At 38.3% G+C, this 14,879-nt stretch overlaps 1 protein-coding gene across 4 annotated transcripts in view; it reads right to left on the bottom strand.

The window, feature by feature from the left end:
• LOC136884024 (ras guanyl-releasing protein 3) overlaps positions 1-14,879 on the bottom strand; it is a 160,518-nt gene that overhangs the window by 25,104 nt on the left and 120,535 nt on the right. For all 4 annotated transcript variants that reach the window (XM_068229775.1, XM_068229776.1, XM_067156031.2 and 1 more), the window contains exons 6-8: positions 9,634-9,807; positions 9,036-9,250; positions 1,772-1,949 (exon numbers count right to left, since the gene is read on the bottom strand). In XM_068229775.1, the coding sequence (XP_068085876.1) occupies positions 1,772-1,949; positions 9,036-9,250; positions 9,634-9,807 (567 nt within the window). The remainder of the gene's footprint in view (positions 1-1,771; positions 1,950-9,035; positions 9,251-9,633; positions 9,808-14,879) is intronic.

The raw sequence follows: 14,879 nt of genomic DNA, 5'->3' as shown, positions 1-14,879 counted from the left end.
CGAGAGACTGACAATCGTTATACGTGTTACGATTTACAGGTTTCAATAAACATCTCATTTGAAAGCGGCCAATGAGCGAAGGACTTTCAGCCACTGGCGTACACAGCTAAAATGGTCGGATTTGAAAACAAATGTTTGAAGTTCACCAAGAAATAATTAAAACCGGGAGAAATAATAGAATAATCGGGAGGCAGGAAAAACTCTTGAATATCGGGAGTCTTCTCCTTAAATCGCGAAAGTTGGCAAGTATGCTTACAGCCCAGTCTGACCCATTTCCAATACCTTCTTTTCTCAGCTCTTTGCAGCACGCGGAGAGAGCACATCTCCCTACCTAATTACAATTCTGATTTCAAAGGTGTCTGAAATTTCTCCTCTAAATTTTACTTCGGATGTGGTATTCGTTAGGGTCTGTTGAATGATTGTTCTTTTTATTGTCCAAGCACAATTATTTAAGAACTTTGATTAAGGCAGTTCAGTCAATAGAGTTGTAGGACTTCTTATAATTGACAAAGATCTCCATACAAAAATTTGTGTTCCTAACTTACAGATATGAAAGAATGGATTTAAGGTTTACGATCTGTTCCTTTCCTGGATCCTTCTTGGCAGTCTCACAATTTTAGTTTATTGTTTTTCTTATTTTATTTTATTTTATTTTATTTTATTTTATTTTACTATTATTATTATTATTATTATTATTATTATTATAAACATTTTGGCCTAAAACATTTAATGTCATTTCTTTTTCCTTCGCATAAGATGGTAATCATGCGACATACTCTAGAAACAAAATCATGAGGCAATGTTTGGCCTTGCAGCATACTTGATCAGAAATGTGGAGCGTGAGAGAAATCAAGACACTGTGGTGGTAAACAATTTGGTTTGTAATTAATAACTTAACACCAAAAGACATGCAAAGGTGGTTAAGATATCTCACAATAGAGAATTTGACACCTTACATTTGTGTAATAAAATGGTCTGAACACACAAGAAACAAAAAAAAAAAACAGCAAGGAGCCTAAAATTTGAAGTTGGAATTTGAAAAAAAACAACGTTACAGTCTAAATATAAATTCCGACCAGCCGTGTTGTGGCAGTCGAAAATGTGAGAATTTCTTAATTTGCTCAATATGGACTTCTGGATTTAAATTGCAATCATTGGTGTGTATAGCAATGAACAGAATATTAGGATAGAAGTTACATGGTGTATTGGTATCATTGCAAAAATAAAAAATTTGAATAGGATCAAAGTGTGCCATCCATCATACACTTCGTTAGACTTCAACTTCAGAAGTTCAGCACTGAGGGTGCGCTACAGTTCACACATGTGGTGTTAGGCAAACGGCAGCTTTGATTATCTAATGTATAGGCGAAATCACGAAAATCCGTGAATCAAGCGGTACAACCCTCGCCTCCCCACACCTATATCTTTTATGCAATTAAAACCTAGATCCATAGCAAATTCTCTTCTCTGCATAATAACAGACAGTTGTACCAAAGTTCAACCTCAAGGAAATTTTTTAAGAAAGAGAAGCATGAATAACTTCAGCTTTGATAAGTATACAAATGAACAACTTCTTGCAATATATTTCCACATGTGAGTCTTTTCTTTTCTGATGTCTCATACAATGTGATATACTGTATTTTCTCCTAACTCTTACATCTTCACTATAATTCTACACTAACACACTCTAGAACACTGTTCACTATATCCTCTGCCCCAAAGAGAAACTGATTTTGTCAAATTTCATTCATGGCTATGAAAAGCTGCTCACCCTGAGTGTGTTGACGAGGTCCATGTTGACGTCGAAGGGAGGGCCAGTGCGCTGAAGCTGCTCCAACTCCTGGAAGAGTAATGAAAGTTGGGCCATCTTACGGATGTTGAGCATGTCTCCCTCAAGACGGTCGGGCAGTGCCACGTGCAGAGACACCAGGTCCTTGAGGTGGATGCCTCTGGAAAATACCAACAACATGGTGTAACTCTAGCAGCCTATCATTAGGTTCTGATACTCAATGTTGTGAATACAGGAGAAAAGTTAAAAATATAGCAGGTTTTATTGATAAAACATAGAAATCAAAGCCAAAAAAAAAAAAAAAAGAATGGAAATTGCCAATAATCACAGTAGAAACCTAGAAATAAAACATGTTTGCAAATGAAAAAGAAAAAGTCCATGGTGCACATAAAGGGGTTTGGCAGAGGTAGCTAAGCAATTTCTCATTTATCAGTCTCCAGGGGGCTCATGACTTGGAACACATCATTGTTTTAATTTCTCTTTTTTTCTCATGTCATATTTCCTGTCTGACTTTTCTTGGTTCAGGGAAGGTTTACAGCCTACTAAGATGACTGCTGCCCTGACTGATACTGGCTTTCTTGACCATGTCTCATGTCTCTCAAGGCTAGGCGTTCAACCCAGAATTAAAATCTCTAGACTGGCCAGGAATTGAACCTGGTGCTTCATGGTAAGAGGCAGGCACGCTGCCCTTACATTATGGACTTGGCACGTTTCCAAATTAATTGCATGAAAATATTCCAAACAGTAAAATAATAAGGGGGTGGACATCCAGTCTATGTGGCACGTCACAACATTAGCCTCATGTTGTTCTCCACTGGGTTACTATCAATTATCCGGGTGTGGATAAACCGTGGAAAAAGTGCCCAGCGACCTTCCTTAGGGATTTTGCAAAGTATCTTATGTCAAATCATGTCGGTGCTTTCCGGGCTTGTAGGACGTGGTCCAGGAGCACATGATGGGCCCGACGTTTCACTGAAGACTGCGATCAGTCTGACTTTGATAGCAGCAAGCCAACTATCTTCAGAACACGTCCAACTGCCACCCACAACAAAAATACAGAGTGATTAAGACACTTGCTGACCGTGCTAGGAGAATTTGTCAACCTCAGTACTTTAACGAGAAGCTCAGCCACCTCAATATAACGGGTACAGCCATAAAGATATTCAGCGAGCACTCCATCCCAGACGTCCAGCAACCAGGGAGAAAGAAGAGGAGCAGCCGGCAGCTAAAGCCTTTCTGCCGTATATTGGGAAAACAACTGACAGAATAGGAAGGCTACTGGAGTCCCATGGGGTTAAAACCATATACAGGCTAACGAAGAAAATCCAGGAACTACTTAGGTCTGCCAAGGACAAGCACTATCCTCTCTCCACAGCAGGTGGCTACAAGAGGTATGCGTAGGCACCACCAAACGCAGCATTGCCACAAGATTGAAAGAGCATAACAGACATAGCCGGTTGGGACAAGCAGATAGATCAGTCCCTGAACACTCGCTGACATACAGTACAGCGACACCAAAGTACTGTCAACTACTGTGTCTTATTACACCCGACCACAGAGGAAAGCCATTGAAATCCTGAAACACACCTGCAGTAAGGAGGAATCTGATGGGTGAACAACGCCTGGCTTCTAGTCCTGAAAGCCTTAAATCCTGAAGGACACGATGGCCGAGGCAGAATAGAAAAAGCAACGGGTGATCAAATGCCTGTCTCCGCCAAGGCAGGTTGATGTACACCGGGCTCCTTAATGCTTCAAACATTGGCTGAAGAACAGCCAATCAGCGAACGCCTATAGAATGAGGTGGAATTACAACACCACTGCATTCCACTGTGAGCCTCACTGCTATCGAAGTCAGTCGGAATCCCTGACAATGCCAAACGCAGTCTTTGGTAAAACGTTGGGACCATCACATGCTGCTGGACCACAGCCTACAAGCCCGGAAATCACCGATATGATTTGCAGCACCTCAATTGCTATATCTTATGCCATTTTTTGGCAACCACCATTTGTTATGTCAATTGAGGAGCTGGGTGGAATAATGACTTAACATACTTTAGGCAGTTTTACCTATTATTGCACAAATAATATCCTCCGTGTTCTGTTTGTCGACCTGGAAAGTATTAATTCAATACCTCCTACATAGAATGCATGGTCTGCATTTTAACATCGCAGTCCGCTAAGCAGTTGTTCCAAACAGCGCACGGGCTTGCTTGAACAGCTTAGGCACTACCGGCTTCCGCCAATCAGTACAAACCATCACTCTCATTTTGGTTCCGTATTGAAAACAGCGATCTCACTTCGTTTAAGTTATACAGATGCTTTCAGCAACATTATTTTGAAGAGCAAGAGAAAAGTCTCAAGATGAAGTATGAGAGAAAGAGAATAGCCCTTATGCTTTCCGTAAGCCCAGAACTGACACGTATGACTTCTGTCACGAATCAACACAAAGCTCCCCATGACATTCATTACCCCACCTATTCAATATAATTAGTACCACATTATGTGGTTAAATAAACATAGAAATTCTAAATTTTATGGGGACATGTTTTGCGAAACTAATTGTATTGAATAGATGGAGTAATAAATATACTCCTTTTGTAAACTAAGTGAGATTCCGCCAATCACCCGCGATTTGTGTGTAAACTGTGTGTTACATTAAAACTTGTGCAAAGGACTTCTTTTGTGAAGTAATCTATTATATTCATGGCATTTTACTTTATGTACTGAGTGTGGAGATGGCTAAAAATTCTGAAGAATCTGATCGGTACAACAGCAGCAGTAGCTGTAATTCACATTCATCAAACGAGTGTGCAGTACTAAATGTTGGTGTTAACAGACAAATACATATAGAGAAATGGAAGAAATAAATTGCCAAAAATAAAAGGAACTCTGGAAAATCATATGTTTCTGCAGTAACTGGGAGAAAGGTAAGATGTTCGTAGTTTCTAAGATACTTATAATCAAGAAGAATTTTACAACAACTTCTGGGCTTCAGGCAAGAAAAACAAGCAAGATGCAATGCTTTTAGGCCTTATAGATCAAAGATGTGCGCCAAGAAAGACAAGTGAAACAAAGTCAGGTATAAACACAAGTAATGCCTATATCACGTGAAAGTGGATGGAAATAGAGTGCTTGTTTGTAAACAGTTTCTTTTACAAGTTCTCCAGATTAGCGAAGTTCGAATGAAACCTATTTTAAAAGCAGTAAATTCAGGAGGAAGTTATGTTGAAGACAAAAGAAGACATCAAAAACGGCCCCACAAAATTAACACTGATGTTCGGACTATGGTGAAAACACACTGGGATTTGTTTCCTTGGGCAGAAGATACACGGACAGTCTGCTTTACGTCGCACCGATACAGATAGGTCTTATGGCGATGGTGGTATAGGAAAGGCCTACGAGAGGGAAGGAAGTGGCCGTGGTCAGCATTTGGTTGCTGTGATAATGGGAAACCACTGAAAACCATCTTCAAGGCTGCTGACAATGGGATTCGAACTCACAACCTCTCAGATGCAAGCTCACAGCTGCGCGCCCCTAACCACATGGCCAACTCGCCTGGTGTGAAAGTACTTTGACAACCCTGACCTTATTAATGTTGTTTAAGTTATACAGATGCTTTCAGCAACATTATTTTGAAGAGCAAGAGAAAAGTCTCAAGATGAAGTATGAGAGAAAGAGAATAGCCCTTATGCTTTCCGTAAGCCCAGAACTGACACGTATGACTTCTGTCACGAATCAACACAAAGCTCCCCATGACATTCATAAACTTCACAAACCGAGAGTAATGAGGTATAATAATAATAATAATAATAATAATAATAATAATAATAATAATAATAATATAATGTAGACAGACTTACTATAACAAAAGAATCAATTAAAAACTACCAAGACGAAATTAAAGTGGCTAAACAGGGCAACTGGCAAGAAATATCCAAAGCAATTAATTATGCAGCACAGAAAACATTTGGGCCAATAAAAAATAAAAGGAAAATATGGTGGAATGAAATATGTGAAGAAGCTTTAGCAGAGGGGGCTAAAACATGGAAAAAATGGAAATGCTCAAAGAAAATTGAAGATTTTGATCAGTTTAAACAACAAAGGAAGGAAACAGCAAGGATAATCAGAAGTACTAAACGAGCCTTTCAAAAGGAGAAACTTATAGAAATGGACAAAAACTTTATAAAAAATAACACCCGTGACTTTTATCAGACTTTTAAGAATGAATTAAAGGGGTACCAAACTACAAATGTTAGTTTCAAGGATGAAAACGGCAGAAATGGACTAAGCAATACTGAAAATTGTGAGATATTAGCAAGATATTTTGATCAACTTTTGAACTGTCCTGAACCAAGTCATAAATTAGAATTTCAAGATATTGATGAAAATTTGGAAGAAGAAGAAGAAGAAGTAATTAAAACCCTCAAAAAAACAAAGCTAGCGGAGAAGATTCTATTACAGCGGAACTTTTGAAGTGGTCCTTGCCAAATATAGCAAATGAGCTACAATTACTCTTTGAAGAAATCTGGAAAACTGAAAAAATTCCTGAGGAATGGAAAGTAGCCTTGATACACCCACTCCACAAAAAAGGTAATAAACAGGGCGTTAATAACTACAGAGGAATATCTTTATTAGCAGTGGCATATAAAATATTTTCCAAGATTTTATTAAACAGAGTAGAAACAACACTAGACAATCATTTAGGTGAATATCAAGGTGGTTTCAGGAAAGGAAGATCATGCTCAGAACAAATATTTAATCTTAAGTCAATAATTTGCCACAGGTTACTTAATTCAAAGGACATTGTAGTCATGTTTGTAGATTTCAAAAAGGCTTTTGATTCTGTTGACAGAGAAACTATATATAAAATAATTCGAGAATTTGGCATAAAGTCTAAAATGGCAAATCTAATCCGTGAAACACTTACAGACACAGTCTCTAAAGTGAAATTTCTGGGAGAGATATCACAGCCTTTCAAAATAAAAACTGGTGTACGACAAGGCGACGGACTATTCCCAATTCTTTTTAATTGTGTCCTAGAGAAAATAGTGAGAATTTGGAACGAAAAACTTATTGAACTCAACATTTCACCGATAAGGTTAGGAAGAGGAAACAAAAGGATCGAAATAAATTTTCTTGCATTTGCAGATGACTTTGCAATACTTTCTGAAAATGTGACATCCGCTATAACCCAAGTAAATGTCTTGGAAAGAATCGCCAGCAGAACTGGCTTAAGAATTTCTGCAGAAAAAACAAAATTTTTAACAAATATTTGGGATGCACCAAAATTTCTGAAAACAGATATTGGCCAAACAGGGAGGGTAAAATTATTCAAATATCTAGGGGAAATAATCCAAGAAAATGGTTTAGAAAAATCTGCAGTAGAGGAGAGGCTACATAAAATGGAGAGAGCTTATGGTGTCACCAAAGATATCTACAATAAAAGATGCCTATCCAAAAATGCAAAAATAAGGCATTACAACACAGTAGTGAAGCCAGAATGCCTATATGCAAGCAAATGTCTGGCATTAAACTATAATTTAGATAAACTAGAAATACTAGAAAGGTGAATCATGAGGAAAATATTAGGCCCACAAAACACAGCAGAAGGTTGGAAATTACGAAGTAATGCCGAAATATATAAAAAAAATAGAAAATATATCAGATGTAATGAGGAAAAGGAGACTTAGGTTTTTTGGACATTTATATCGAATGCAAGATAGTAGATTAACCAGTAAGATTTTCAGATATTTGTGGAATAAGAAATCAATGACAAGCTGGGTCAATGAAGTAAAAAAGGATTTAGAAAAAAACAATATAACAACAGAAGAAATAAATAATAGAGAAGGCTTTCGGGAAAAAGTATTGAAAATAGGATTCCAAGGTAGGAAAGTAAAAAAGACTGGTTCAAAGTGGTCTGAAGACAGAAAGAAGAAACATAGTGAAGAGATGAAAGCATACTGGAAGAAAAGGAATTGAAATTGGCACGTGGTCCTCTGGTGGCCCATTCGAAATAATAATAATAATAATAATAATAATAATAATAATAATAACTCAGTAATATTTATTTCAGTCAATTTTGCTCACTAAATGTGTTATTATAATGACATTCTTCATCTGATGGTAGCTGTATGGAATAATGACTTAAGGATGATGTTTGATTTACATACTATAACTCACAGAATATGGAGTTTTGTGCAATTCCTTTTGTCACATATGCAACATAAATGTTATCCACATTGATATTTTCAGAATTTGGTATTCCTGCATGATAAGTTTTGTCACATATGCAACATAAATGTTATCCACATTGATATTTTCAGAATTTGGTATTCCTGCATGATAAGAAATTTGAAAGATATGTAAAGAAAAACTTACAACCTCAATATCTTAGAACCATGTTTTTGCAGTTAAGTCGTTATTCCACCCAGCTCCTCAATTGCTTTTATAATTTCTATTACAAACTACTGTTAAATATCTACACTAAAAAGTAACTGAAGTGTAAACAAAGAATCTTAATGTTAGCATTTCCTTCTCACTGAAAGCTCTTGCAAAGCATTTGTTCACACAATGTTTGTTTTTTTAATTCCATAAGGAACAATTAAATTTATAGGCAGATACAATCTGGAGAAGTAAAATGAAATAGGAGTGTCAGGCCTACTACTTTGCGTTGAATCAAGTTTAAAGTAAATTATTAAGTAGAAATTAAATCTTTACAATGGCGAAAAATGAGAGTATCCTCCTATTCAATACATCATATATTCTGTCATTAGACGGAGCAAACAAATTCAAACATGTTTCCTATTGAATAGGAGGATACTCTCATTTTTCGCCATTGTAAAGTGAAAACCGTCAATACGGAATGATTCTAATATCTTGTAATAGAAATTAAATCTGTTAGTGTTTTAAATTACTTTTTAGCACTCTAGAAGAGTTCACTAATAAAATTCATCTATTTTAAATTTAGAGAAGAACGTCAAGCCCCAAAATCCCATCAATCCCTAATGACCACAGCAAGTCACCCATTTGCCTCATTCTCAAGAGTTAGTGAATATGTTGAACAGTTTACTATTTAAATATTCCTTCTTGTAAACCTAGTTCACAAAATTTCATTAAACAAAGTTTTAGCAACATTTTAACCCAAGTTGAGAGACATTTTGAGGTTAACTCTTGGCAACACTGAGCCACCATTCCACCGAAGTCAAAATCATAAGTAACAACAGACATCCTGGAAAGTTCTACTCACAAGATAGGTATCTTGAAGCCCTGACAGGAGGTCAGTGCCTTGCGGTAGTTGCTGAAGTTTCCACTGGAAGACAGTAACTCCATTAGTTCGTTGAGTGCCCGTTTACACTCTGGCGGCAGGCAGTTCATGGTACGAGACAGGCGTGCCAGCACGCTGTGACTCACGCTGCCAACGACAGCCATTAGTGAATTGAAGTTCTGGAGCTCCAACAATTTCTGAAGGAAAAGAAAACTTGTCGTCATTCAGCCACCATGTGATGACGAGGACAAGAGCCTCCCGACTCCTTAGGCCTTTCTATTTCTAATTTAGATAACATCCTGTAACAAGTATGGCCACACATCACTCTGATGAAGCCGAGTAGTAGAAGTGAGCTCGTTGGAGGCTGAAAGGAAACTGGGACCGACGAGGAGAGAGCCTGTATGTTCCCTAACCGGTCATGTTTCAAACATTACTAAGCAACCTCTGACAGTTGCAATAGCTAAATCTAGTACACCTTTTCATTCCATGTAGTGATTGGTTCACATAGGCAGAGCCACAGGTAAGAACTAGTGTAAAATATAACCCACTTGGTAATCAGGTAGCAGCACAGTGTTTTTACCTGGGCCACGGCAATGAACTTGGCCATGACCTGAGCTCGTTGGGTGGGAGTCGTCCTGCTCAGCACCATGCACTGCACCCACTGAGTTAGCCCGTTGCACAGGGCGACGGAACGCTCCAGCTTGGGGGTCTGGCTGAGTGAACCCGTCTGGACGTACTGCTTCACCTCCTGGAACTAACACACACACTTCTTGTTACATCTTCTGGATGTGGATGCATTATACAAGACATACTGTAGGTAGTTGGCGAAATTGAAAGAAAAAAGTAAGTTAAAGCTTGTGCCCATTCATTTGACATCAAAGTCATTTTCCTCGTTATTGTAGTCATCAAGTTCATCATACAATCAATCAGTCACTACTGATCTACAATTAGGCAGTCACCCAGATTCCCTATCTATTGTTTTCCTAGCCTTTTCTTAAATGATTGCAAAGAAATTGGAAATTTATTGATCATCTCCCTAGGTAAGTTATTCTAATCCCTAAATCCCCTTCCTATTTTCACCAATTTGTCCTCTTGAGTTTCAACTTTGTCTTCATATTGTGACCTTTCCTACTCTTAAAGACTCCACTCAAACTTATTTGTCTACTAATGTCATTCCACACCATCTCTCCACTGACAGCTTGGTCCATTATTGGACCATTTATATTGGTATCATAAATTGACTCATTCGAGACAAATATTTCAGATTCCCTATGGGAATCAACATGTATATCACATACCGCTTAGTCAAGCAGCTCGTCTCCTTTCTCCCAAGTTTCCCAGCCCAAACTTTGCAACATTTTTGTAATGCTACTCTTGTCAGAAATCTCCCAGAACAAATCGAACTGCTTTTCTTTGGATTATTTCCAGTTCTTGAATCAAGTAATCCTGGTAAGGGTCCCATACACTGGAACCATACTCTAGTTGGGGTCTCACCAGAGACAAATATGCTCTCTCCTGTACATCCTTACTTCAACCCCTAAATACTCTCATAACCATGTGCAGAGATCTGTACCCTTTACTTACATTCCCCTTTATGTGATTACCCCAATGAAGATCTTTCCTTATGTTAACACTTACAGATACTTAGTGATCCCCATAAGAAACTTTCACCGCATTAATGCAGTAATTAAAACTGAGAGGACTTTTCTCATTTGTGAAACTCACATCCTGACTTTTAACCCCGTTTATCATCACACCATTACCTACTGTTCATTCCACAACATTATCAAGGTCATTTTGCAGTTGCTCACAATCTTGTAACTATTTATTACTCTATACAGAATAACATCATCCGCAAAAAGCCTTACTTCTGATTCCACTCCTGTATATCATTTATGTATATAAGAAAACATAAAGGTCCAATAATACTGCCTGGACAAATTCCCCTCTTAATTATTACAGGGTCAGATAAAGCTTGGCCTACTCTAATTCTCTGAGTTCTATTTTCTAGAAATATAGCAACCCATTCAGTCACTCTTTTGTCTAGTCTTATTGCACTCATTTTGCCAGTAGTCTCTCATGGTCCACCCTATCAAATGCTTTAGACAGGTCAGAGTCAGCTTACACTTACATCTTTTCCAGATGGTAAATGTAGATTAAAACCAAAGGATAATTGATAAAAATAAATTATCAGGAAAATAAAATAGCATAGAAGACATGCAAAGACAGCCAGTTGTTTAGCATTGTCGAAGATTATGGGTTTAAGGAGTTGATGCAGCTCCTTGATATAGTGCCTACTCATAAGTTCATCCCAGAACTGTATAAAGAATTAGAAAGAAGATTAAAGATGAGCTCTGAAATGCAGAGAGCACAGTTGTTACGACAGACTACAGGATACCGCATTAGACTAACACTGTTCACTTCGTAGACAAGAACCATAAACTTCACTTGTGGACTGAAGAAACGAGTTGCACAGGTGGAAGTGTTGCAGACTTCTTGAAAAGGAGATTACAATCTTGCTGTTTAATGGATACGACAAAGGTCATCCCCTCTTGCCGTGTCTTTTGAAATGGGAACTTTACAAAGAATATTCAGAATCTCATTGTGTTATGTAGAAAACTAGTGGAAGTTTCAAACATTCCTCAAAACTCACCAATATTCTCAAAGCCACACAGAAACATCTTTCTCTACCACAACAAAGATTCGAGATGAACCTACATGATGGAATTTGGCTCATATGCTACAAAGAACTGAAGAACAAAGAGAGCTGTTGTATTCTCAACCTTCCAGTATATCTTGCAGCATTGTTCGATACCTTGGATATTTTTGATGAATCAACACAATTGCTAGGTACAAAGTACAAAGCCACTGAAGAGAATAAAATATGTTCCACTGCAATGCTGTTGGAGCCCCACTTAAAAAGAACAGGTTTTTCACAATGAGGGTGCTCTGTGCATCTGAAACTTTCTAATCGACAGGAGGATCCTGAATCCATTTTCAATATGTTGTGTATTCTTGTTTTCAAATCTTTTGGAAAACGTAAGTTACATTAAAAACAGTTTAGTAAAGAATTTTAAATTTTATTTTAGATGACCTATTCTCCAGAGCCACAAAATTGCCTGCAAGAAAGACAAGACACACCAAGTTCACTGCCAGTTAACATACCCCAGGATTTCAAGAGTTTTTCATCACTGGAAATCAAATACAAAGTTTCCAAAGCCAAGAAAAGAGCTGTGAAATATATATTACATAAATCACCACCAAAAGTACTTTCTGAAAGACTCTGTAATACAGCAGAAAAACAAGTAGAGCTGCAAAGGGAGAGAATGCGTACATTTCTGAACAAAAATACATTTAACCAAGTTCTTCCACTATACGGAGAGGTGTGGATATGTTTTTACCCCACCCTTGTACACTGGTTGCCATGGTTACCATGGTGTCCACAGACAGCCCATGTTGAAACTTATTAGCATTTAACTTTTTTTAAACCGTGTTAAATGCTTTTGAACATATGATTTGTGGAGGGATGGTAACTATATAGCACACTACACACACACACACACACACACTATGCTTTACGTTGCACCAACACAGATAGGCAACGATGGGCTAGGAGTGGGAATGAAGCAGCCATGGCCTTAATTAAGGTATAGCCCCAGCATTTGCCAGGGTGAAAATGGGAAACCACGGAAAACCGTCTTCAGGGCTGCTGACACTGTCTCCTGGATGCAGGGCCAACTCGCCTGGTAATCTGCAATTCAGCAGATACTGAAGTGATAAGATCAGTACCTACTTTTATAGATTAATATTTACAGTAATACATTATAACGTAGGAACAACGTAATTATTGTAAGGATGTCAAAAGTTTCATAATAAATAAACAAAACCCTTGGTGAGACATATTAATATACTATAAACTGATAAATCTGTATTTTATTTGATAAAAAGGATGAAAGTATCATGACTTGAAAACATTTATTGGTATCAAGAAAATTTTATATAGGCACATAACCACCATCATTTTCCAGCCCCAGTTTCCCAGGTGTGGTGTAAAAGTGCTTGCCACTTCTTTGTGTCAGAGTATAGTTTCTGTTCCTCTTGCTGACCTCTGATTTCACTGCATCTATCCATCTACTGGCCTCTCCCCTTTCACTTCTCTGTCAAAAGTAATTCCTTCCTGTTCTTGTTCCATCAATCCTCATAATGTGTCCAAACCATTGTAGCCTGTGTCTTCCTGAAAACAGGGTAACGGGTATTTTGATGCCAGCTTCCTGTTTTTCATTATCTAGCCTCTTCTTTGCTGCATGTGTTTCTTTCACAGCAGTTTTCACCCTCTTATTCCATCATGGTGTTTCTTTGTCCCCGCAGATTGCACTTGTCTTTCCACATAGTGATTCGGCTTCTGGAACCAGGGTGTTCTTGAATGACAGCCACTCTTCTTCTACTCCTTTTTTTTTTTTTTTTTTTTTTTGGCTGAGATCTTTCTTCCCAACTTCTCCTAGCAATCATTTTGGCATCTTCTTGCGCTTGACATTCTGCAGATGGATGTTCCCAATGTGTGCAAGCAAAAGCCGGTGGTCGCCATTGAGACTTTCACTTGGAATAATCTTAACATCAGTGATGAACTGGCTAGCACATTCATCAGTTGTTATATAGTCTATCACTGTCCTCTGCTTCCCATTCCAAGTGAAACATGTGATTTTATAGCTGTCTCTCTTCTGAAACCAAGAGTTTTGTATGCTCAGGTTATTCCATGCACAGAAGTCTGTCCGGTTTTCTCCCTCTGGGTTTCTAGCCATAGGGGCCTACGTCTTCGCAGCCTTACCTACCTGTCCCAACTTGGGCATTCAAGCCTCCCATAATTGAGATGTTTTCTTCCTTTATTTGGTCCTCTAGATCAACAAGAAAGTGATCTTTTAATCTGCAGGGCAGCCTGCCTGTGGGGCATATACTTAGAGAAAGGTATGGAATATCTGGCCAACACGCAATTTCATTTTAATGACTGTCACTCATATAACTGATGTCCACCTGCACATCAACATCTTTGTGGAGATCGAAAGCAACGGCTTCTTTAGGTTTCCCACTCCAGTACAATATATAGCCATTTTGTAAGGGTTTTTTTTTTTCCTGATCCTTTCCATTTCATCTCACTCAACCCTAAAATCCTGAGTGTGTGTCTGTTCATGAGGTCTACAATTTCTTCACATTTACCAGTATGGGTGAGGATATTGAGGGTTTCAATTGTGAGCTGTTTCTTCCTATGTAACTTTGGTATCTTCCTGCATCTCCAATGAGCTTGGGGTTGTTGGCCGTCACAAGTTTGTGAGTTACATGAGAAGTAGTTGTTGGTAATTTTGATTCTTTTACATCCGAGGTTTGTTTTAGTTTTGAAAGCAGCAAACTTGTCAACTCTATTCAGCTGACTTGCTAGACCTAACACTGTAGAGATCTCCCTCAGCCTTTGGCAGTCTGCTGCCACATCTGAAGGCAGCAGCGTTTTGGTGAATTTGTGTGTCATTTCCTACACAAAGGCTTCACCAAGCGTCCTAAGGGAGAACTCCTCTGCCCTTAGCCGCTGGTTCTCCCTTAGTTTGTTGGGTTTGGTACTGGCCGACCAGCCCTAGGCCAGACAGTCTACTGTCACGTGGTAGCAGGCACATCTCTGAAGCAAAAAATATTGAGTTGTACAAGGGTACATCCTAGACCCTACCATCAGGTTTGAGAATCAACCTGAAGTAGTGAATTCAGAGTCAACATTAGAATATTATACAGAGAAATACCATGTGAAAAACATTACAATTTGATTTGAGAGTTGGTGCAGAGGGA

Source organism: Anabrus simplex, chromosome 12 (assembly GCF_040414725.1).
Source record: "Anabrus simplex isolate iqAnaSimp1 chromosome 12, ASM4041472v1, whole genome shotgun sequence".
Lineage (NCBI taxonomy): Eukaryota > Metazoa > Arthropoda > Insecta > Orthoptera > Tettigoniidae > Anabrus > Anabrus simplex.
Note: the sequence above shows the minus strand (reverse complement) of the source record. Positions and strands in the feature narration are given on the sequence as shown.